The sequence below is a fragment of the Chinchilla lanigera genome, unplaced genomic scaffold, assembly GCF_000276665.1.
Source record: "Chinchilla lanigera isolate Chin_1 unplaced genomic scaffold, ChiLan1.0 scaffold00048, whole genome shotgun sequence".
Lineage (NCBI taxonomy): Eukaryota > Metazoa > Chordata > Mammalia > Rodentia > Chinchillidae > Chinchilla > Chinchilla lanigera.
In genome coordinates this window covers 14,301,789-14,327,733 of record NW_004955449.1, presented here as the reverse complement: position 1 = coordinate 14,327,733, position 25,945 = coordinate 14,301,789, and the positions used below count along the sequence as shown (strand labels likewise).

The 25,945-nt window shown below is 35.7% G+C and overlaps 1 protein-coding gene and 1 pseudogene across 5 annotated transcripts in view; one reads left to right on the top strand and one right to left on the bottom strand.

Moving 5' to 3' along the window:
- The window catches only part of Wdsub1 (WD repeat, sterile alpha motif and U-box domain containing 1), a 46,938-nt gene extending 21,002 nt beyond the window's left edge, over positions 1-25,936 (bottom strand). For 3 of the 5 annotated variants that reach the window (XR_001235809.1, XM_005393376.2, XM_013518706.1), the window contains exons 1-6: positions 25,634-25,936; positions 18,298-18,719; positions 16,552-16,736; positions 12,226-12,318; positions 9,227-9,320; positions 736-769 (exon numbers count right to left, since the gene is read on the bottom strand). Coding sequence is in view for 4 of the 5 variants with exons in the window: in XM_005393376.2 (XP_005393433.1) it covers positions 736-769; positions 9,227-9,320; positions 12,226-12,318; positions 16,552-16,736; positions 18,298-18,695 (804 nt within the window). In the remaining variant the exon portion in view is untranslated. The remainder of the gene's footprint in view (positions 1-735; positions 770-9,226; positions 9,321-12,225; positions 12,319-16,551; positions 16,737-18,297; positions 18,720-25,633) is intronic. The other 2 variants (XM_005393377.2, XM_013518707.1) reach the window with 2 other exon arrangements.
- LOC102028702 lies at positions 19,151-25,894 on the top strand (annotated as a pseudogene).
- Positions 25,937-25,945: the final 9 nt, after the last annotated feature.

Genomic DNA, 25,945 nt, shown 5'->3' with positions numbered 1-25,945 from the left:
TAAAAATTTGATGAGAAATATTAAGGACCTATTCAATCTAACTTGAGTATTTATTCCCACTTCCTGCCAGAACTTTGAAAGACTTGAACTTATGTGTGAAGGACTAGTTACGATTACTTGCTGGACCCACTATACCTTGATGGTTTACATCTCCATTGATTTGCTAGTAGAGCTACTGACTGAACTACATCATTACAAAGCTCCACTCAACACTGATTTTTCTCTTGCAGACTGTTTTCACCAATTACAGCTCTGTTATATGTAAAACATTCATTTTTCTTCTTATACAATTCAGTCTTCATCAAACAGCAGATGATCTCCCAAAACTTCCATTTTTCTCAAGTCCACAATAACCTATTCTTTCTCATGCTAATCTCTAAGTCCACCTACAGTAGCACTCTTAAAAATGGTAAGCCACTTTGGACTTTACTCTCTAAAACCCCTGGGGTAGCCACTCATTCTTTGCTATAACGGAAACCTGGTGTAAAGGTTTAATAACTAAGTGAAACTGGATTGGTGCACTGAAATCTGTCCATCCTAAAATCATTTGTGAAATATTTAAGGGCTTGTCCCAGAGCCAATACCTTATTTGCATAACCAGTCTAGCATGTGTGAAAATGCATATATTATATTCTTGAGCACGCTAAATACAAAAATATATACTATTTCTATCATGCCTAGCTAAATTTCAAGTTCAGTTGTCTAATAAACGTAATCTAGGTGGGAAATACTTACTGTATCATATATTATGACAGACTTATCCACTGAGCTTTAAAAGAAAACAGAAATTATGAATGAAAAGTTCTATAAAACAAAGTACATTTACATAATTAGTATTTCTAAGTCATTTTAGTAACTTTTTTAAAGGCTTAAATAGTTACATATAAAGGTATTTACAATTCAATCTCTTATTCAAAACTTTTATTCCAAACTATGTGAGAAATATAATTTATTAGAAAATTATTATCTTTATTAAAACACCATATGCTACTCATATATCACAGATATAAACAGAAAAAACATTTGTGACATACACACAAAACAGAATTCCATTAACAAGTTAGTAGCTCAGAGTAAAAAAAATCATTACAAGGAAAACGTATCTGTTACTGATTTGCTTCAAACATTGCTACTGACATGGCTCTGCCCTAATTCCTAATCAACGTACATATGTACCTATGTTTTGTGACTCAATTTTGAAAATTATACTTCTAAGCTTTATGTTGACTACATGGTTTCTTTTAATGCTTTAAAAATTAAAAGCAACCATCTGGAGTTATTCTTACCTTAGTGGGAAGAAGATAATACAAAAGGCAAAGTACAATACTATAACAGAGCACAGAATTTAAAACAGTAGATAAAAATGTTTCTATCTAGTATTTCCCACTTGGAAGCAGTCTTTATGCCACTATGATACACATTGCACAGTGGGTAATATATCAGTTAGACAAGCATAAATACTCTCCGTATAACATTAGTATTTGTACTTATTATTAGTAAAAAGTAGTTGACTAACCACAAGAGTCAGATCTATAAGAAAGCTTAAAATTTCCTTGTTCAGTAGGTCATCCAGTGTTGGAGATTTACATCAGAAGCTTTGTATAAATTCAGATTAGGAATTATAACTAAAAATTTAAACCTAAACTAAAATACAAGCATAAAATATATTCTGGATGTGAAAAACCATCCAAAACAGAAATAGTCTTAGCAGCTAACTACTTCACTATGCATATACTAGATATAATTTACAGACACTCTTATGGTCCTAAATTCCTCAAGACACAGATTATTATTCTGCAATATCTAAAATTCTTAGGGAAAATTCCATTACTTCTAAGCATCCTTCAACACACACACACACACACACACACACACACACACACACACACACACAAAGGAATGACATCAAGATAGCAGACAGGTACACAATTTGAAATACCTTCACAGGAGTGACAGGAACCATATGCCCCACTAGAGTGACATGGCTAGGAGTGAGGAACATATTAAACAAATGGAAAGCCGGTCAGCTGAAAAGAACATATTTTTCAAAAATAAGTGAAATAGAGGCTGGCTGAACTGGCTTTTGAATAACTGACCTAGAGCCCAGTCTTAAGCTTAAGTCTGGGACTTCTAAAGCAATGATAGCCAAAATCTAATTTGAAGCTGGCAGGAGCCCAGCCATGCTAAGTTTACATAAAAAATGGTCCTCCCATCTGGTCCCCATTTCACTGTGTCTCAAATACCATCCTCATTGGTGTCAAAACAACAACAAAAGACTAACAGGAAATTCCACCTCTACTACTATCAGATGCAATAAAAACTAATTCCTCTCTGATGTATCATGTGAGAAGCAGGTTCATCATTTGTGATCTTTACAAGAACTGTATTAGGAAGGCAGGTAAGTGTGATAGTGTAAAAAGTACAAAGTAAAAAAAAAAAGAACTAGCTTTTGGGCAAGGTGATGATAAGCCTTCTTCTGCTAGTCATTTCTGAGTAAGAAAGGGGTGTTCATTAAAACCACTTCTAATTCTTAACAACAAAACTGCATCATCTATGTCTGTCCACGATAAGTAATACACAATACTGTTGTTGGAGGGGGCACTTACTTCCCATCTCTTGTGTAGTAGGATTCTGAGCCTCTTTCCTCTCTCTATTGCTTTAGCAGAAAAAGAATGCCAGATGACTGGTGAAATCAAGGAAGACAACAGACAACATGGCTCAGCTCCTTCCGTATTTTCCTTTTTTGTCTGATCTGCCCTTGCAGAAGTCTGCAGTGGATCATGATCCAGAACAGGTGAGCAAGGTGGTTACAGATCAAAAGTCATATTATCTACTCTATCAGTTGTATTTCTCTCTCCTCGGTTTTTAACTCAAGAAGAAAGACAGTGCTATTCACTGAATTATTAAAACTTTTATCAATTGTGGGTATTTAAAAAACCAGTTTCCTAGGAATCCTACTGAGACTTTACGGAAAGACCAGCCTTTTCCTAAATCAGGAAGACTGACCCTTTCTGTTTGAACAGAGGTTTATACACGTAACACTCATTACATTTGGCTAGACCAACAAGAGGAAGGTGGAACAAAAGGCAATTTCCTTTAAGTGGCTACATGAAAGGTACTAGAGATGTGGAGAAAGATGAAAGGAAATTTTTCCTCCATATTTTGCTACATAACCTGTAATGCCATCATAGCTCAGAGGGTGAAATAGAATGTGTGAAGCAGATATGAAAATCCAAGTGTTTTGGGCTAAGCCAGACATTAAAAAGATCTTCAAAGATGTAAAACAATGCCACTCTTCTCACTGCTTTTGTTTTAATTTTTCCCTTAAAGTATGTAATATGCAGTAAGTTCATTTCTGTAGTCCCTCACTATCTGTGGGAGGCTGGTTCCAGACCAGCCCAGCCTACTGCAGACACCAAAAGGTACAGATGCTCCAGCCTCTTATATAAAAAGGTAGAATATTTGCATATAACCTACACATGTCCTGCAATATACTTTAAATATATAGTACTAGTAATACCCAATATATTGTAAGTGTTATACTACATTGTCTAGGAAAAAAGAAAAAAGCGTGTACATGTTCAGTGTAATTTTTTCCCAATATTTTCCATTTGTAGGTGACTGAATCCACAGATACAGAACCTATGGATAGAGACAAATAACTACATCATTCCTTGGGGCTGGGGATTTAGCTCAGCCGCAAAAGCTCCTGCCTGGCAAGCGCAAGGTCGTGAGTTCGGTTCCCGGTACCGGAGAAAAACCAAAAAAAAACAAAAAACAAAAAACAAAAAACTGTATCATTCCTTTAAAATATTATAGAATTTTCTTTCAATAAGGAAATAAACCCTAAAAAAAAAAAAAAACCCACCAAAAAACCCCCTAACATTGGTTGTTGTTGTTGTTGTTTTTGGTTTTTTTTTCCGGTACCAGGAAGTGAACTCACGACCTCGCGCTTGCCAGGCAGGCGCTGTGCCACTGAGCTAAATCCCCAGGCCCACATTGGTTGAATATCCTTCATCTGAAATGCTTGGGACCAAAAGTGTTTAGACTTCAGTCTTTTTCAGAACTGTTTGGAATATTTGCATAGACTTTACTGGCTGAGCATCTCTAAATCCAATAAACCTGAAATCTGAAATGCTCTAATATTTAAAACTTTCTGATTATCATGTTGGCATTCCAAATATTTCCGATTGCAAAGCATTTTAGATTTCAGATTTTTAGATTAGACGTATCTCCCACATAAGCAAAAGTTGTTTGGGATCCTCAATAACTTTTAATGGTGTTAAGGAATTTTAAATCCCAAAGTATGAGAACAACTGACCTAAATCTTTTCTTTAACATCCATCTCCTATAGCTGGGCCTAGCCAATTAGAATTAAAGTTTCAGTAGTTCTTCTATTTATTATAAAAAGTATGAACAAGTTATAACAACGTTGAGGTACTCTGTCATCTGTACAAACTTCTTTTAGCCTCATTCTCTGTATTCCTTTTTGTGTTTGTTATCCATGCTATGGTCTGGATCTGCTTTGTTTACAAGGTTTATGAGTTAGATGGAGTCTTTGGTCTTCAGTTTAGTGGTGTGAAAGGTGGTAGGACCTCTATGAGGTAAGTCCAGTGGGAGGTGCTTAGGTCACTGGCTGCCCTGCCCTCAAAAGAAATATTAAGGTATTCTTATGCCCCAAGTTAGTTCTTGGGTTTGTTTTGTTTTGTGTCTTTTTGAGACAGGGTCTCACTGTGCAGTTCAGGCTGGCCTCAAACTCACAATGATCCTCCTGCCTCAGCCTCTCAAGTGCTGGGATTACAGGCATGCACTACCACACCCAACTCAGAGTTACTTCTTGTGAGAGCAAATTCTTATAAAAACTAGTCTGACCACTGAATATAGCTTCCAGTCTCAAGATGTGGTCTCTTGCCGCAACAAGCTTTCCTATCATGTGATGCCATCCTTCACTACAGCCAAGCTAATGCTGGTGCCACGCCCTTGAGCCTCTGGAACTCTGAGGTAAACAAACCTCTTTTATTTGGAAAGTTATCCAGCTTCCAGTATTCCATTATAGTAATGAAAAACAGGCTAACACATTTTAATCTATTCAAGAATTGCCTGCCTCCTGGAATGCCCTCTCTGTTCCCCTACTCTGTCTTATCTGCACATCTAACTCTATACTGCCTTTTACATGGACAGCCTTATGAATGTCCTATATACCTTTTTTTAGTACATCTTCTGATCTACAATCCAATTTTATTCTCCATTCATTTTTCCTATCATGTATATTCATATACCTCCATCTTAGCTTACCCACTTTTTTACCTTGTAATCCTCTTTTCATGTATGTCCATTCCATTGTACCAATAAGTTTCAGCCACAAGTAGAACCTTTCCTTCATTAATCTATCAATTTGTTCTTATGTATCCATAGACCAAATATGGTTTAAACATGTCTACCAATTCTAAAAAACTACATGTTACATTTCTCCAAGTTATATTTACAACTCATTCACTTGCCTGTATCTTTATTCTAACAAATGAAAAACATTCTGAAAACATCTGAATGTTACTGAGCACAACATCACAGACCCATAAGCATTAAATAATTTAAACTTCCATTTATTTGTAAAGAATGGGAAAGGTCATTTTAGTTAATCTTATTTATGTCAGTTAACCAAAAGTCACACATACAAACTGTCAAAGGACAATGCTATAAAATGAAAACCAAACAATGCTCACTATCACTTAACAAGTCTTCCAAGCTTCAGAAAGTCAGGAAGTGTCACTGTTACTCAGGTATCGTCATGAACATCAACTATGAGAAAAGGAATTTAAAATGCCTTCAGGAGCATGAACAGTGTCTTGTACAAAACGCCCTTTTATAAAATGCACAGCTGTAACTGGCAGAGACCTCAGTATGTCAAAAAGCCATGAATAGGTTTATTACAGACAATTATTTTATATATAACCTGTCCCCAAAGTAACAGAAGAAATCTAAATTTAGTTGTTTGAACTTTCCACTGACTTAAATTCTAGGTCAAATGAGACTTACTATGTTTTTAATGTTAATATTCATGTTTTATATGAATGAGCTGCATCTGTAAGAGTGGCAACATTACTATTTGGTTACCTGCCAAGAACTGGTGCATATGCAGAAAAGAACCATCAGCCTCACTACAGACATTTGAAGTGGAGACAAAGCTGATGTGACCAGCCATGAATGTGGGTTGTGATGCTATGGCGCATTGAGAATAAGTTTTAGAAATCTAGTGGCAAGAAACTGAAAATATGTAACAGTATTCAAAAGAAGAATATAAAGTAACTGAATCATGCTACCATATCCCAAAATAACTGCTTTAAAAATAAAACCATGAAAAATAAAATTTCAACAGCAGATAGCAAATCATAAAAATTGACACAGTGGGCTTGAAAAAAATAACCAAATAGAAATTCTAGAATCAACAAGTAAAAGATTATGAACTCAATGACTACTTATTAATAATAGCACACTAACTGGAGACAGAATTTATAAAGGGGAAACCATCAAGAATGAAGCATTAGGAATAAAAAGCAAATAGAATGAAAAAATATACAAAAGAGGATGGGCCATATAAATGGAAATTATACTTTTTTACTGGGAACTTTAACTAAAGTCCCAGAATTGGAGGAAAGAAAGGAAGAGACACATGCAGTATCTGAAGAAAGAATAAATAAAAGTTGGCCGAAATTGATAAAACATTATTCCTCAGATTTAAAAGGCTCAGTGAATTCTTAGAAAATAAAAAAAAGAAACTCACATACATACTCATCAAAGTGAACGTACAGAAAACCACAAACAGAAACTTGTATGAGCAACCAGAGAAAAAATATGAATTATACCCAAGAGATAGATTGAAATTAACTTCTCTATAGCAAGACACTAAAATAATGTCTTACAAAAAAGCATGATTGGTTCAACATTTGGAAATAAATGTACTTCACCACTCTAACAGAGTAATACAGAAAAAATATATGACCACCTCAAAATATACAGGAAAAATCATCTCATAAAATCTCACGATTTTAAAAAAGTCTTTAAAAATTAGAAGACTGGTACATGCCTATACTCTCAGAACTGTGAAAGGCTGAGGCAAAAGAATCACAAGTTTAAGCCCATCCTGAGCAACTTTGCAGCTTAGCAAGGTCCCGCCTCAAAATGGAAAATAAATGGTCTGAGGACATAGCTCAGTGTGAAATCCCTGGGTTCAATCTCCAGTACCAAAGCAAGGGGGGTGGGGTATATTTCAAAGGAATAGTAGGTGGGGTTGGGGATTTAGCTCAGCGGCAAAGCGCCTGCCTGGCAAGCACAAGGTCGTGAGTTCGGTTCCCGGTACCGGAGAAAAACAAAACAAAACAAACAAACAAAAAAAAAACAAACCCCAAATCAAAGGAATAGTAGGGCTTATAAGGCATATTTCCCAAAAACCTGCAATGATCATATTTAATAATGAAAGCTTTCTCTTTACAACAAGGATGCCTGTCATCATTATTTCCACTGCCATAGTAGTACTGGCCAACTGAGTGAGGCACAGAAGATGTCAAAGATGTAAGAAATAGAAAGGAAGAAACAAAACCATCATATCTATGTATGATATGATTTTGTACACAGAAAGTTCAAAATAAGATTTATAGATAAATCCATTCCATTTCCATATACATTTTCTTACATCAGTCACAACTTTTATAATACCAACAACAGCAACAAAAACTGCCTTCTTATAACTCTTAACAATAGATAAGCAGGATTTCTATATAAAGACAATTCTTGAGAGAAATTAAAAGATAGAAAATGCAGAAATATGTCATGTTTATGGATTAGAAGATTCAAAATCATAAAAATGTCAATCCTCTCTCCAAAATGTCAATTCATTAGACTCTATATAATAATTTCAACAAATATCCAAATAGCTTCGTGTATGTCGAGGGAGGTACTGGGAACAACCTGTTGAGGTGAGTCTAAAATTTACATAGAAATGTCAGGAGCTAGGACTTATTAGAATATAAACCCTTTAAAAACTGAATGCTATTAGAGCAAGGAGAAATACAAAAATAAAATAACAGGCTGAGAAACAGACCCACACATTATCACAAAGGAGCAGAGTAAAATGGCGGCAAAAAGATGGTCTTTTCAATAGTGTTACAACTAATGGACAGCCACACGGAAAGAGACGACACCGGATCCCTACTGCACCTCATACACATAAATCAATCTGTGAAAGGCAAAACAGGGTTTTAGAAAATATAAGAAAATAACTTTATGACCTCAGACCATAATGAAACTCAATAAAGGTTATGAATTTTGACAAGACAAATCCAGAGTGTTCGAAAGGATATTTGCAATACATATACCAAGAAATGATTCACATGTCAAAATACACATACTATACACACATATAACAATGAATCAGTAAGAAAAGATAACCTAGAAGAAAAGAGACATGGACAAGCACTTCAAAAAAAAAAGGTTAATATATATCTTCTATAAACTCACGAAAGTTCCAACCTTTGTTTTGAGGATATATGAATGAAATTCACGGAAAGGTAACACTACACACCACTGGAATGGCTAAAATTTAAAAGACCCACAATGCTAAGTCTAGGTTAGAATATAAAACAACATAGCTATAGTGGTATCAATTGTTCAATCACTTGCAAGCACTTTCATGTTATTTGTTAAAGTTAGAAATGCAATCTATGACCCAGCAATTCCATTCCTATGTATTTAGGAGATATATTTACATAATTATTATTATAATGCTTCTAAACTGGAAGTAATTAATATAGTATTCATTAAAATGAATATTATGGTGTATACACTGCAATGGATTTTATACAGCAGTAAAAGTCAATGAACAGCAGTAAAAGTCAAAAATTACAATGAAAATGTAGTAGTATGAATGTCATAACGATAATGTTAGGTTAAAAAGGACAGATACAAAATAATTAACATCATATGATATGGATTAAATCAATTTAAAAGAAAAATGAGTATTGCACATGCCCTGAGGGGTGTCACCAGAAAGGGACATAAGGAGGAGAGGCTTCTGGGCCAAAACCAGCAATGTTCTACTTCCTGACCTGAAGTTATACAGGTCTGCATCATAGTAATTCATTGAGCTATTCTTTAGGTTTTATATACTTTTCTGTTTGTGTGTTGTATTTCATATCAAAATGGCTTAAGAAAATTAAACTAAATAGCTTACCCTGAGACTAGCATCTGCCCATCATGGGAAAAAGCACAAGTAAGAACAGGTGCACAGTGCCCACTCAAAGTACTTTTATATTTTAATTCAATACCTGCAATCAAGGGGAAAAAAGTTAGTGAGCTGACCATGCTTAAAATTCATTTCTAACTCAACACTACCTCATTTAGTTATTAAGTAAGTAATCTTTGGGTGCCTAAGGGACACAAAATTTTAAATCCTCATGTAACTCAAGTATTTATACATATAGCAAACAATTCCAATGCAGCGTGATTAAATGGTCTGAAAGCTTAATAATGGATTAAAAAATGATGTGTTCAGTAAAGGCTAGATGGGGTAATTTTATAGCTACCAAGTTAAACATTTAAACTATACATAAACATTTCAGTATCTGTTAAAAAGAAAATATGCTAATTACCCCAGATTAAAAAATAAAATGCTTATTTTGTGAAATCTGACATTAGCAAAACATTTTTTCATTCTGTAAATTAAATCAATGCAATTTATACATCATGTAATTCCAATATATAGCACTCCTACCTACAAAGTATGGTAACACTAAAATGTTTTTTATGCTTTCTACAACTGCTGAAAATAAACATCACAAGTCTTTTTTTTTTTTTTTTTTTTTTTTTTTTTTTTTTTTTCTCTGGTACCGGGAACCGAACTCACGACTTTGCGCTTGCCAGGCAGGCGCTTTTAGCCGCTGAGCTAAATCCCTAGCCGCTGAGCTAAATCCCCAGCCCCTTACATCACAAGTCTTTTAAAGGTAAACTACAGAAATGTTTTGGTGACAACCTATAAAAACAATTAAGAAGTTAGCCTAGGGCGACAAGGAAATCTGTGAAATCCATCTCAAACCTTTTTTGAAGTGATAAAAGTCTTCTAAAGAAGCTAGCAAGTATTTAACTAAACAAAGTTATGAGAGCAGGTGAAAGCTTTAAGCTCAAAGAAAGAGAAAAAATATAATTGCCTGAGAGAGCAGATATGGGCATTAAAGACACAATGCTAAATGCCAGAAGTATAATGGTGAATTTCAAAGGACTTTCATTGTAACAATCAAAGCAAAATCATTAAGCTGTGAAATGAAGACTACAGCCTTGCAGTGTGACCAAATGAACACTTTGTATTCTCAAGTATATGACCTCTATGTCTACTGCATACAAATAAGCAATTAAAATAAGGTACAAATGATGACAAATGCTTCATTAAAAAGGCTTTAACTGTACATTTATAAACTGTTATATATTTTTTAAAAAGATGGTGTACAAATATTTTATAGAAAATTTATGAAAGCGTTTCAAACAATTATTCAGGATAATTGTATTTAGAAGACACACACATATGACTAAACTTATCATTTCTTACCAAAATTTTACTTGTGGTAAAGAAAGGCAAAAGGAGGATCTGGATAAACCAGAGAAGTAAAGGAACGCTCATCCTCACCAGCATGACATACATTAAAATGATTCCTACAGGGAAACTAATAGGCAGTAAATGAGTAAATTTCCATCACGAAAGGGATGTAATTCTTCCTAGGTACTGGGCTCGTCGCTATATGCTATCATAACTATGAAGGACAGAAACACTGTGATGTAACTAAACCCTGTTGGGTGACAAATAATAAAGTAAGAATATTTTGAGACATCTGAATCAAGATGCTCACTTGACCACAAAATTTCAAAGTCTCCCTTAAAATAATAATGAATGAATCAATAAAGACATAAATGTACAGCAGTGAAGAGAATGAGAAGGCAGAAAGCAGATTAATTGATGAGACCATATAGAGGAATAACAGCCTAAAATACAAAGGAAGGGTGGTATGGACAAGAGAAAGTTATTTTGTCCTAGAGAATCCCTCAAGATATAGAACTATCAACAGCAAAGAAAAACAAAAATAAGAATGAACGATGTAGACTTAGAATTAAACATTAACTAAAAAGTCTGTGTGGAACATTCAGTATCTACCTTCAACCCCTTCCTGGTCCCACTCCATAGTATGCCACATAAAAGCCAGGTGCTTATCTCCAGATAAGCTTTCTAACAGAAAGTAATGATGGCACGAAGAAGGCCAGGGCCACAAAGGCCTCCATCCCCTGCGCCCCCAACCCTTCTTGCAGAAGAACCGATTACATACTCATCCTAAAGTGAAGCTGCCAACAACACAGCATCCATAGGCAGAGAGTTCCTGAACACCTTATTATCCAATTATTAACTATAATTAAAATACTCAGGACTGGAGATACTTGAAGAGGCTAACTATATGAACGAGAAAAATCACAGTGAGAAAAAAAAAAGCCCCCAGAGGAAACAGATGATCAGGAAAGAAGAAAAAGGTTAAAGTAAAAAACAGGATTTAAAAAAAAAAAAATGGACTGAAATGTTGGGAGAGGAGACACAGAATCAATTTAGGAGATTCAACACTCAACTAATGGGAGTTATAAAACACAGGACAGTGGAAAAGAACCATTAAGGAAATAACAAAAAGAAATGTCACAATCTAAAACTAAACCATACAAAACTGTTTCATTGTTGTTCTTGTTTGTGGTACTGGGGATTGAACCCAGGCCATCATATAAAATACACAGGCCTTCTACCACTGAGTTACACCCACAACCATAACAAACTTCTTGGCTAAAAATCAAACCAGGACAACGTATGGGGAAAAGACTCAAAGTATATAAAACAGTAACTATCTTGAGTAAATTAAAAGCACAGCAGTAAAACTACATTTCCAGAAACTCTGACAGCCACCAAAAGAGTTGAAAGCCAGTGCAAAATGGTTACCTCTGGTAAGCAAGAATGTGCGTGGTATATAAGTAAGGGTATGTTCAGAGTCAGAAAGTGTCAAGGGTTTTTAACTGTATGTATTACTTTGATTAAAAGCTTCTTAAAACATTTTTATAATCACTTTCAGATAGCAGAGTATCAAACAAAATATCAAACAAATTTTATCTAGATCACAAATAATTTTAGAGATGTATTGATCAAAAACATACCTAAGATGTGGGTAAAAGAAACCACCCAGATTTTGACTTGACAGTCCTGACCACATGATGCCAACTGAAAAAACTGAGGACCTTGTTCTCCATCTAAAACAGTAAATTTTTAAAATAAATACAAAGAATTGATAAAACATTTAAACTGAAAAAAAAATCAATTTCTTATACTGAGATCTGTTACTGCGATTCATCTAAACCATATTAGTAATATTAATTTACACATAAACAATGGTTAAAGAATTTCTTTTAAACAAGGTACTATACAGAATATAACTTTAGACCTGAATTTTCAGTAAAACTTCAGGCTGAAATTGCCAATACTGAGTCACTAAAGTAAAGCATCTTCCAATTTAACTGTACAGGCTATCATTATGGGCAAAAATAAGAAAGAGAGTGTCAGCTATGATAAGAATGTTAAGTATCACGTAAAACTTTAGTATTTTCTATACACCAGTTTCCTATAAGGCTGTTCTATAATTTACATGGAACAGTGGAAATTTTCTTCCATTTTATTTACTAAACAGAAAGACTGAAATTATATAAATCCAAAATAACATCAATACAGCTCACTTGGTAAAAAATATTACACAATTTAGGGAAAGTAATAAAACAACTTATCATCTCAGAAAGCCACTAGCTTAAACTTTCTTACAGAATTTCAGTATATCATTAAATTCCTACATATTCGTGGGTAATAGAAATATCAACCTCACCAACTCAATCTTACACAAGTTCCACTTCATAGCACAGACGCAATTTCATCAGAGATGGTTTTAGCATTCATATTAAGTAAAGCACAATTAAGAAACCTAACATTTATCTTCAGATTGTATCCTGGCACTTGCAAATACTCAATATATGGTATTTGATTTATACACTGGGTATATAAATTTTTATCTACATATGCTCTCTCACTAAAAACATATTTTACTAACACAACAAATTTACTTCCATTTCATTGAAAGTTTTGCTAATTCCATTAAGATTTCCACATTTCAGCATCATTTGGTTTTGTTTTGTTTCACAATGTCGCAACTGCAAGCACTCTACCACTGAGCCACATCCCTAGCCCTTTATTTTTTTAGAAGGATTACGTTAAGTTGTCCAAGCTGGCCTTGGACTTGTGATCCTCCTGCTTTCGCTCCTTCTCCCCATCAGTGGCTGGGGTTACAGGTGTGTATCATCATGCCTGGGCAGCATTTTGATTTTGGCAGCACAGGTTCGGACAAATTACAACCTTTCTCAGAGAGATCATAATGAATACAAGCAACTGCTGATAATCTTTATGTTGTTAAGGTAAACCATTTTTACTTAGTAAATGCCAGTAAGACATTTAAGTATTGGACCTGGTTAAAAATGCTGTATTTTCATTTTTTTTCGACTAACTAGGTCCCTGTAGTTAGTTCTAAAGGTGCTTTAAGTAGTGAGAATTCAGTTAGGGCCATGGAAAATTATGAAGCTTAAAGTGTGCCTATGCTCAACATTTAATTACTTAGAGATATACTTTTCTTCAGGAAAAATATTTAAATTGAGATAATAACCTAAACCACGCTTTCTTTATCACTTAAAAAATGGTGTGACCGGGGCTGGGGATTTAGCTCAGCGGCAAAAGCGCCTGCCTGGAAAGCGCAAGGTCGTGAGTTCGGTTCCCGGTACCGGAGAAAAACCAAAAAAAAAAAAAACAAAAAAAAAAACAAAAAATGGTGTGACCATTTATTCTCAGGTGCAAATAGGATTTTTCTTTAAATGTTACAAGTCCGAGGAATTAATATGTCATACGTATTTAAAGATATTAACAAATACTAAGTTAAACAACTAATTAAAATATATACTTTATTATTTAAGTAAATACAGCAGTTTGCACAAATTTTGGAAATAATCACTTTTAAAGTATGTATTCATCTGTTTTAGGGAACTTACACATAAAATTAGTATCTATTTTAACAGAGGAGCTAAAAAAAACACAAGGACTAAAATGATACTGAGGAAAAGACATACCTTGAAATCCCTTAAAGGCAGGGTAAGGACGTGTGTATTACTTCAGAATCCCTTCCTGGTTTAGTGAACCTTTCGCGACTCCAAAAGCTGCCCATAGTTTTATTCTATTCTATTGTATTAACTAATACAATAATTTTTTAACTGAAAATCTGTTTCTAGGTCTTGTAAAATAAAAACAGAAACCTCAATCTCCCCATGTTTTTATAATTCATCAGAAATTCGTGGAGTGCCTACAAAATGTGGAGAAAATACTACAGAAATGGAAGAAATAGTTCCTGTCTATTACAACCTATTCCTTGTAGAATAAAAAAGAACAATACATTTAAAAATTAATTGTTTAATTAAATTAGGTAGAAGTTTAATCTAAGGATGGGTCCATTAAAAGAAAATGGGTTGATCTCCTACATGACATTAAAAGGTTAAAAAATAAAAAAATTACCCAGAGACACATTCATAATCCCAGCTAGTGAGGAGGATTACAAATTCAAGGCCAGCCTGGGTAATTTAGATCTTGTCTCAAATAAAAAATACAAAGAGCTGGGGTTGTATATCAGTGGTAGAGTATCCCCTGGACTCACTCTCTAGTACCACAAAAAATAAAAATTAAAAATATCAGCAAATCACTAAGAGGAATCCTGCTCACTAATTTTCATTCAATATATGGCATTTGATTTATACACTGGGTATATGAATTTTTATCTACCTATGAGGTACACTGCCTGTGTTGGGCACTGTGAAGAAAACAGACCCATATCATGCCTGCACTGGATTACAAGCCAATAGGAAAAACACCACGAAACATTATTCATACAGAAGCTGGGCACGACAGTGTGGGCCTGTAACCCCAGATACATAGGCAGCTGAGGCCAGACAACTGCCTGAATGTAGGAATTCAAGGCCAGCATGCACAATATAGCAAGACCCCATCTCAAAAAACAAAAAAACAAAACAAAACAAACCATGTAACTGAAATGTAACTAAAAACAGTGATACTTCCATAAAACCTATAAAGGAGTGCAAATAAAATTAAAGCCAGGGATGTACCTCAGCGGTAAAGCACCTGCCTGTCAACCGCAAGGTCATAAGTTCAATTCCCAGCCTCCCTAAAAAGTATGATATTAAAATGATACATGTGATATAGAAGAATAGAGAAGCCTCATGTAAAGTGATTTTTCTAACCAAAATCTAAAGGACGACTACAGAATGAACCAGGTAAAGGATCCACATATAAAACCCTTGGAAAATCTTAGGAACACTGAAAAATGAAAGTAGGCCACTGTGGCTAAAAAGAATGCAGGAAGCCAAAAATGATTTGAAATTAGGGTGAAATGGAAGGTGCAAGGTACTTATGCGTTTAGCCTTTTGGATGTAGGACTTCACCTTATGTTAACCATATCTTCAGCCATTAATCTTTTTGAAACAGGGGAAGCCCAAAACCATCCTGTTGACTGTCTGGACCAGTGTTGTCTAATACAGTCACAACTACCCGTAAGTGGGCACTGAAAGCTTAAAATGTAGCTATTCCAAATTAAAATGTGCTCCCGTATACACACTGGAGTTTGAAGACTCAGTATATAAAAAAGGAAAAACAGTGCTTGGCATGGTGGCACATGCCTATAATCCCAGCCTTCAGGAGGCCATGGCAAGAGGATCATGAATCCAATGTTGGCCTGGGCTATACAGCAAGACCCTTTCACAAAAATCCACCAAAAAAGGAAAAATAGTTTAATAATTTATACTGATAATCAGTTATTCAAATAACACGCAAGATGTTGGGTAATTAGTAAAATTATGCATTGTTAAACTTGATTTCATCTACTGAACATTTTTATCTATATGATCTCACTACATTGCCATAAACATTGCTGATCTAGCGATACGACTGAAATGGGTAAAGGCAAAATGATCATACTAACATAGAAATGGAAAATTACCTTTTAAACTATGTAGTCAAACATAATTTTATAAAGTAGGCTTTTGGAAGACTACATTAGTAAATAAAAATGTGAATTCTCTTTCCAACTTTTACACTTTATTCTATTTCAATATCAGTATATTTAAATATCACAATAAAACTAATACTTAAGTCTTCTAAATTCCCATATTCAAGCAATGAACCTATTGTACCAGGTTGAATCATCCCTTATATAGACATATGAAAAATAATTTATTTTTCATGATTTCATTTTTATCTAAAAAGGGAGGAAAAAAATGACTGTAAAAAGCAATGAATTAAAAGAGCCTTTCACTTAATAATAAAGTTAAAATGAATAAAACAAATTACAAATGGGAATTTCTAGTGCTTAAAAAACTAACGTAACTAACCAGAAACTGGCTGTGAAGAAAAATCACAGCAAGTAATCCCAAGATCGTGTGCTTTTTCACTATGCAGACATCTCATTTTATCATCCCACACTGTTAAATCTCCACATGAAGAGCCAGTGACAAAGAAGTTTCCATTAGGAGAAAATGCACAGGCCACCAAGGAGCCATCCTTAACACTACCACATCTGAAACAAAAGCAAACAAGGGAGGTTTTTATTTCATAGTAATCTTTTATGTTATAATCTGTAAGAAGAGTTTAAAATAGTAAAAAAGGGTAAATGGCTATCACAGAACTACAGAGAAAAGGCAAATGATACCTACAAAAATAAAATACCATTCATATGTTCTAAACTGAGATATGCTTTCTAAAATCAAGAGAGCATTTAAACACCTTAGCTAATATGTTTTACCCTAAACAATAGGGATCTGAACCAAATTCCACATATCTTTATATTTTTCCATATGGCAAGTCAGTTTGAACATAGTAAAGTCTACAAAACTTAAAAAACAGCAATAATAAGCAACAAAAACTACAGCCATCCTTTTTTTAAAAAAAGAATACAAAACCATTTTTCTTGAAACACATGTATAACAGTAAAGTCTTTCACCTCATCTTCAAATGTAAATTCTTTACGAAAAGAAAATGGTGTGGAAAATTTACAAATTAACATGGGGAGGGAGGGAAGCACTGCACTGACAATATTTTATTTTCTCCATTAGGAAAAATAAACTGGTAAGAACCAGTTAGTGCATGTTATAAAGGCAAAAGCCATCACCTGATAAACAAAAAAGAAGATTCCTTAGTGGACAGCTGGACTTCATTCACACAAAGACATCTTATTCTTTCTATCCTTTCTTGTTTAAGTATTTAGAAGTATCACTTAAAACATAGCCTCTCCTTCAACCTTAACCTAAATGAGCAGGCTGGCATTTGTGTTCTGAGCGACGACTGGAGGCAGGACGGGGAGGAACATTAGACCATTTTATTTTATTCATTTTTTGAGACAGGGTCTCATTATGTAGTTCAGGTTGGCCTCAAAGTCAAGGTGATCCTCGTGCCTCAGCCTTCAGAGCCACAACACCTGGCTAGACTATTTTAACTGATAACATTTAAGTGTATTTAAATCATTAAAATGGTAAATTTTATGTGTAGTTTACCACAGTAGACAGAAATAAGTCTATGGTTTTAATTTTGGTAAGCTGCAGAAAAATGTTACCAATGTAAATTAATTGATGTATGTTTTTCTGAAAGACTTTTTCAGGTTAGTTTTTTCCGATATAAACGACAAAACACCACTATACCGACAATGAAGTTCCTTCTTCTGGGCTGCCTGTTCACACAGCAAGAATCCTAGTCAGGGAAAGAGTTGCATCTCTTCTGTGGCGCTTAACTCTCCATGATGCTATTACTGAGAACACCTAAGCCATGAGTGACAAAAATAAGCCTAAAATTTCTGGACCTTATTCAAAAGACTGCTTTGCCGAACTCTCAGTAAAAGTCCATAAAAACCTAACAAGATTAAAAAAGAAAGACTGAAAATTCAAAACTCTCAAAGACAAGCAATTTTCTACAGGAATCACATTATAAATCTACTTTTTTGACCTTCAGAAGACAAGCCAAAATATTTTTCTTTGTCCTATCCGAAATCTACCTGCTTCCTAAGATCATCAAAATATTTTGCTTTCTGCTTTTTCTCTGGTACAACTTAACAGGATTAGCTACAGAAAAAATTTAAACATCCATACCTATATAACTTGTGTGACTGCGCATTCCACAAAACAACAGTTCCATCAGCTGCCCCTGAGGCCAAACAAGAGGAGTCTGGGGAAAATCGGCAAACCCTCACGGGGCTACCCCCGGGCTGTTCCATCACTGCCAAGGTCTGTCCGTTGTGAGCGCTCCACAGGACCGTGGTACCATCTGTTGAACATGATGCCAAAATATGTCCTGAAGGAGAAAAACAGCAGCAATGCACAGCATAGGTGTGGAACTTCAGTGGAGAGTGTGGCAGTTCAGTGAAGTCACTTAGGGAGTACAGCCGAACTGTTTTGTCCAAGGAGCAAGTAGCCAAAAGGGAAGAAGAGAAGGCACAGCAGTTGACATCATCACTATGATCAGCTAATGTGTGAATTAATTTCACCATGTTCTTTATTTGAAGCAAAAGGGCCTGTAAGTTTTAAATTGGGAAAAGTTACATCATTTTAGGAAATCAGATAAATACAACTCAAACTCATGTCAAAGCACCAAAACCAATTTATGAATTTGCTCAAAGAAAGATCCTACATTCATATTTTTAAAGGATAATCTATTATCTGTGATAAGGACAATTTGGAGACCTAAAACATTTACAAGATTCTTCCTGAAAGAGACATGGTATTACGGTGATACATGCGTGCCCACATTTATAGCCACGTAACTCACAACAGGTAAACCTTGGAAGTGGCCTATATGCTCAGCAACAGATAAAGGGATAAAGAAAATGTGTTACATATACACACTGCGGTGTTCTCGGCCATAAAGTGTACACTGGGGTCATCTGTAGAAAAATGGATGCACCTGGAGATCATTTAATAATAAGTGAAATAATTTAATCATTTAATGCTAAATGAAAAAATCCGACACAGAATTAAATCACAGTTTCTCTGTAATATAAGAAACCTTAAGTATACACAATCTAATCACAAAATAAAAGATTACAAGAAAACAGGGAGGTAGATCTTCTGGAAATGAGAAAGGAACCCGGGAATAAATGAAGAGGGGAGGAGGAAATAAAATGAATTAAGGTGCAGTACGTACACGGACCAACTTCCCACAATGAATATACTTCTTATGGATTGCAAGCATATTCTAATAAAAAATACACTTACAAGACTATAACATCTGATGATGATCATAGCCACCACTGCCATCCAATAAAGTTCCATACTCCTGACAAAGAACCTTGAGAGATAACTTCAAGCTGATTTCACACTGAATTTTTAGAACCTTCATTATTTATTTCACCTTTGAAGTCTTTCCTATAACTAATTTTTGACAAGGCCTCATTTCAGAGCCACCAATCTGAACTCAAAAAGACTTTTCACAGCCAGTTATTGTGCCGTACACCTATAATTTCAGCACTCTGGGAGGTTAAAAACACAAAAGAACAACAAAAAGAGTTTTCATTCTTTTAACAGAAGGTTTCAGCTGATCTCTCCACAGGGTGGAGCCAAGGCTATTTCCTCTGCCTCCAGGACTCAACTACAGTAAGAGACACTGAGGAACCAGGAACAATAGTAGTTCAAGCACGGATCAAACCAGCAAAGAATGAACAAAAAAGATTAGCGGTGTGAATATTGATGAACTTATAAAGAATTTCTCACAGATAGAAAATAAAATGATAAAGACCAATGGGAAGAATAACATACTGGAGATTCAGCTGGAAAAGACTACCCGTTTATTAAAACTAATACAAACAAAGGAAGTCTCCATTTTAAACAGGTGAAAATGAAGAACTAGAAAGAAATGCTGATATGACAAGGGACAAGTTAAAGTCTCATGATCAGGAATATAAGAATACTGCCAAACTTGTACACAAAATGAAAATCAAAGAGAAGGAACATATGATAGAAATAAACAGACTTTACCAAGATATAGAGAAAAAAGTTGAATTAAATGAAAAAAAGCACAAAGATCTAATAAAGAAAAAGGAGATGGAAATTTCAGAGTTAAATGCAAAGTTAATAACTCAAGAAAAGGAAAATCAGAATGAAATAATCAAACTACAGCTGGAGTTTGATGCCAAACTAGCAAGAGTTCAGACTAAATGAAAACTGTAACCAGATGCTCCTAGTTCCCCAAAAAGTATCTACAGAAGCAAGAGTCAACATCTTCAAGAAGAAAAAAAACAAAACAAAACAAGGAAATTGCCACTCTTCGCAATACCATTCACAATTTGGAGCAGTGCCTTTCTACTGGCAAAGATTCTCACCTTAAGTGTTGGACGATTTTGAGTATAACAGTAAAGTCATTAATTACTATTTATTTTTTTACAGTAAATGATGAATTCTACAAGAATTTTAGAGAAGGCTTAATGCCAATACGTTCCAAACTCTTTAATGAAATTGCAAGGGAAGTAATTCTCCCTATCTCATTCCTGGAGGCAAGTATTACCCTGATACCAAAACAAGAGAAAGACTAAACCAAAAAAGAAAACTACAGGCCAATCTTCCTAATGATATAGATGCAAAAATCCTCAATAAAATACTAGCAAACAGGCTGGGGATACAGCTCAGCAGCAGAAGCACCTGTGTGGCAAGCGCAAAGTCCTGAGTTCAATTCCCGGTACCAAAAAAAAAAAATTACTAGCAAACAGAATGCAGCAAATCATCAAGAAGACTATACATCATGACTACGTGGGATTCATCCTAGGAATGCAGGGATGGTTCAATATACACAAATCAATAAATATTATATACCATATCAACAGAGCCAAAGACAAAAATCACATGACCATCGCAACAGATGCAGTAAAAGCTTCTGATGAAGTCCAACACTCATTCATCAAAAAAACCTTACTGAAAATAGGAATCGATAGTCTTTACCTCAATCTGATAAAAGCCGTCTATGACAACCCAACACCCAGCATCATACTAAATGGACAAAAACTGAAAGCTTTCACTTTAAAATCAGGGACAAGACAAGGATGTCCATTATCACCACTCCTATTCAATATGGTTCTGGAAACATTAGCCAGAGTAATTACACATGAGAGAAAAACAAAAGGAATAAGGATAGTAAAGGAAGAAGCTAAATTATCATTATTCACAGATGACATGATATTCTACATAGAATACCCCCAAAACACCAAAATACTTCTAGATTTAATAACCAAATTCAGTAGCATAGCTGGATACTAAGTCAACACTCAAAAATCAATAGCATTCCTGTACACAAACAACAAACTCACTGAGAGAGAAATTAGGGAAACCATACCCTTTACAATAGATTCCAAAAAAATGAAATACTTAGGAATCAATCTAACAAAGTAAAAGATCTATACAGTGAAAATTACAATACTCTGAAAAAAGAGACTGAAGAGGATTTCAGAAAATGGGAAGAAATTCCTTGCTCAACCAACATTGTGAAAATGGCCATACTCCCAAAACTGTTCTACAGATTCAATACAATCTCAATCAAAATACCAGTAGTACACCTCACATATCTAAAGAAAACAGTTCTAAAATTCATCTGAAACCAGAAGAGACCTAAAATAGCAAAAGCAATCCTGGGCAACAATGGCAAGGCAGGAGGCATCATAATCCTTCACTTGAAATTATACTACAAAGCTACTGTGATAAAATCAGCATGGTACTGGCAAAAAAACAGACCTGAGGATCAGTGGAACAGATCAGAAGATGCAGACACAATACAAACACACTCAGTCACCTTGTCTTTGACAAAGGGGCCAAACATGTTCACTGGAAGAAAGATAGCCTGTTTAGGGGCTGGGGATTTAGCTCAGCGGCAAAAGCGCCTGCCTGGCAAGCGCAAGGTCGTGAGTTCGGTTCCCGGTACCGGAGAAAAACCAAAAAAAAAAAAAGAAAAAAAAAAAGAAAGATAGCCTGTTTAATAAATGGTGCTGGAAAAACTGGCTTTCCACATGCCGAAGACTAAAACTAGACCCATGTCTATCACCATGCACTAAAGTCAAAATGGATCAAAGATCTAAATATTAAAACAGAAACACTAAATCTACTGAGAGAGAAAGTAGGTAGAAATCTTGAAGACATAGGGTAGGCAGAGAGTTCATAAACAGAAACCAAAATGTACTGGAAATACTTCAAAGAATCAACAACTGGGATTTCATCTTATTGAAAAATTTTGCACATCAAAAAAATCAACAGAGTAAAAAGAAAACCCACGAATTGGGAAAAAATTTTAGCTAACCATCCCTCAGACAAAGGACTTCTATCTAGAACACATAAAGAATTAAAAAAAAAAAAAAATCAGGCCTCCAAAATTCCAAGACCCAATCCAAAAATGGGCATCTGAGACGAAAATACACTTCTCAGATGAAAAAACACAAACAGCAAATAAATATATGAAAAAATGTTCACCATTAGTCATTCGAGAAATGTAAATGAAAACAACACTGAGATTCCATCTCACCCCAGATAGAATGGCTCTCATCAAGGAACCAACCAGTAACAAATGCTGGCAAGGCTGGCAAGAAAAAGGAAGACTTTTCCATTGTTGGTGGGCGTGTAGACTGGTATAACTGCTATGGAAATCAGTGTGGAGATTCCTCAAAAAGCCACGATTAGAGGTCCCATTTGACCCAGCTATCCCCCCTCTGGGTATTTCTCCAGAAAAACTGAAATCATCATACCCCAGTGACATATGTGCACTCATGTTTATAGCAGCACAATTTGTCATAAGTAAATCTTGGAAACAACCCAAATGCACATCAACTGAGGAACAGATTTAAAAGATGTGGCATTTTTATACAATGAAGTATTACTCAGCTATAAAGAAAGATAAACTCAAGGCCTTGATATGTAAATAGATGTAACTAGAGAACATACTCATAAGTGTGATGAGACCCACATGTGTAAACATTATATTGTCTCCTCAGTGTAAGAAACTGAGAGTAAATAAAATCCGAAAGGTACAACAGATATTGTGAAAGGGAATGAAACTGCTCAAAAGGAAAGAACCACTGGGATGGGGGAAAGGAGGAAAGAAGGAAGGGAAAAATATATATATATACACACACATATAGGCACAAGATACCTAAGATAATTGCACGACTAATTTCTATTGGTTTATTGAAAGCAACAGTTAATGCTTAACTGTTTGATCAATTCTGCATGCCTATATCTGGTAATCTGAACAACTACTTTGAAGAGAATAATATGCAATATAACCACCATTGTTAATTTCCTATCATCTTGTTTTCAAATTCGTATCATTTTTTTTTTATTCTCTTTAAAAGAAAAAAAGAAGAGCACTTGAAAAATTCACTTCCATTTTCAACACAAGCCTAAGTAATAAAAAAGAGACACCTTTAAATATTTGTATTGAGTTTATTTAGACAGAGCTATACACTGGCCAAACATGTATTACATTCTTGCTTAATGATATTATCCATAAGGAAGTTTAAGTTTATAGTATTTAGTTTACCTATTAAACCATCATTGACTATGGAAATACCCTCTTAGCAGTCTAAAGACAGACATTTCTTTCTTTCTCTTTATAAAAATCAGAAGACATAATGAAAAAGAAAATACGACACAAAGACTTTATTCACGTATAAATCAAGATATGAATGTTAGGTATAGAAAAATTAAAGGACAGTTAAAAATATTCATGTGTTAAATTCACTTCTTTCTCTAAAGTTTTATGCAGTTTGAAATGTAAGATAAAAAAAATATATTATGGCTTTGAGATGAGTACGAAAACATGTCTTTGTTGTCTTCCTTCCTCCATTCTAAATTACCAAGTATCCAACTGAAACCCTTAGGTCATAGTTTAGTTCTGTTCTCATCAATGCAAATAGAACCCTGGAAAAAGAACAAGGCAGACAATAACCAAAAGATGCAATCCCTTTTTAGCTGCTCCATAATAAAAACGTGGTTTGTTTCAAAAGTTTTATGACATAAAATCTAGAAGACAATCTAGTAGATTTCTCCATGCTTGCACAATCCAATTCCTATTTTGAATTTACTAATTTGGTAGTTTCATAAAGTTTTGGAAATGAAAAGACAACTGCAGGGTTTGCTCATTAAAGAATAAAAAAAGTCTCATTCCAAACCTAAGTGGTTGTACTGAAAACAATCTTGTCATGATTGAAACAAATCTTGTCAAACTCAATCTTGCCACCTTGTGATAAAATGATACAATCCGAGATGAGGAACCAATTCTGAGTAAGTCAAGGAAACCAACAGTTGATCTTAACCAGACTGTACTCAAAAGCAAATGTACAAATTTCAAAGACAATCCAAACTCCTCCTCATGGCTTACAAAACCTAACAGGATATGGTTGTCTCCTGTTTCTCAGACTTCAACTCTTCCTTTCTCTTCTTTCCAGCCTCCTAAGCCAAACTCATTCTGCTCTGTTAGCCTCACAAAGCAGTGGAAACGCCTTCCCCTCTGCTTCTGGGATCCTATTCAGATCTCAGCGTCAGTGTCCCTCCTCAGAGAAAGGCTTACCCTGGCTGAAGCTGCTACACTCTAGACCGGCACATCATGATGTTTCAACCCTAATGTAGCAATTTACCAGCATCATCAGATATTTACTGAATTATGTGTCTTCCCTTAGTAGCACATAAATTCCAAAGGAGTAGGTACTTTATCCACCTTACTTACTTCTGTATCTACAGCATGTCAGATACCTAATGTGCTCAGATAAATTTTCTTTAATACTTTTTTTATATCTAATTGAGCTGTAGCCTTTAAATACTATATATGGAATATGAGATGATTAGAGAACATAGCTACCAAAACTGTTTCTAAAAATGCCAACTAAAACAAAACGGTGTAGAATGAGACAGTAATCGGCCCTAAAGATGTAAGTATAACCTTGACTTGTACAATTCATAATCTCTTGTCTTAATCTTATTTAAGGAAATCTCTACAAAAAAGAAAGATCAAGCATGGCTTTTCCTCTATTTTAATCGCAAAAACTCAGCCCCCTCTCCCAAACCTTAAAAAATGAGCACTGAAAATATCTAGTAGGTTATGGCTTTTTATTGCACTGAAAACTATCAAGATCAGGCGGTGCTTTATGAAGAACTTCCTAGTCACAACTGTGCAAGCGCACACACGTGATTTTTCCAAACAAACTCTGAGTCCCCTCGTGTGGCCCTGAGCCCCGGGCGGCCGGGGGCGGCGTCGGCGGCCGGGGCGCAGCTCAGCTGGGCGCGGGAAGGAGCTCGCGCGCCCGGCTGCACCTGCGGGGTGTGCGGTCCGCTCCCGCCTCCGCCGACCCGCCCAGCGAAGCCCGGGCACACCGAGGCGGGCGCTCAACACAGGCATCTTCACCTACTGCAAACTGAACCCCCAATGCGCCGAGCACCCCGAAATAAAGCCGCGACTTACGTCCGTCGCAGGGGAGCACCCGGATCTCGCGGGCCTCCGCCTAGTCCGCGCGGGAGGGAGGCCGCGCACGGCGCCGGGCAGGGACGTCCACCCGCCTCTTTCACTGCCGTCCACGTCCCGCCGGTTCCGGGACACGAGGGTTCCGACGCCACGGCGAGGGGGCTGCGCACGCCTGCTGTCGCGGCCAGGATTGGGGACCGCGCCGCCGCGCCCCCCCGGAGGCCCTCAGATACCCGGCGGGACGCGCGGGTCACCCAGTAGCGCGCGCCGTCGCCGGGGAGAACCGCGCCTGGAAACAGGCCCCGCCCCTCG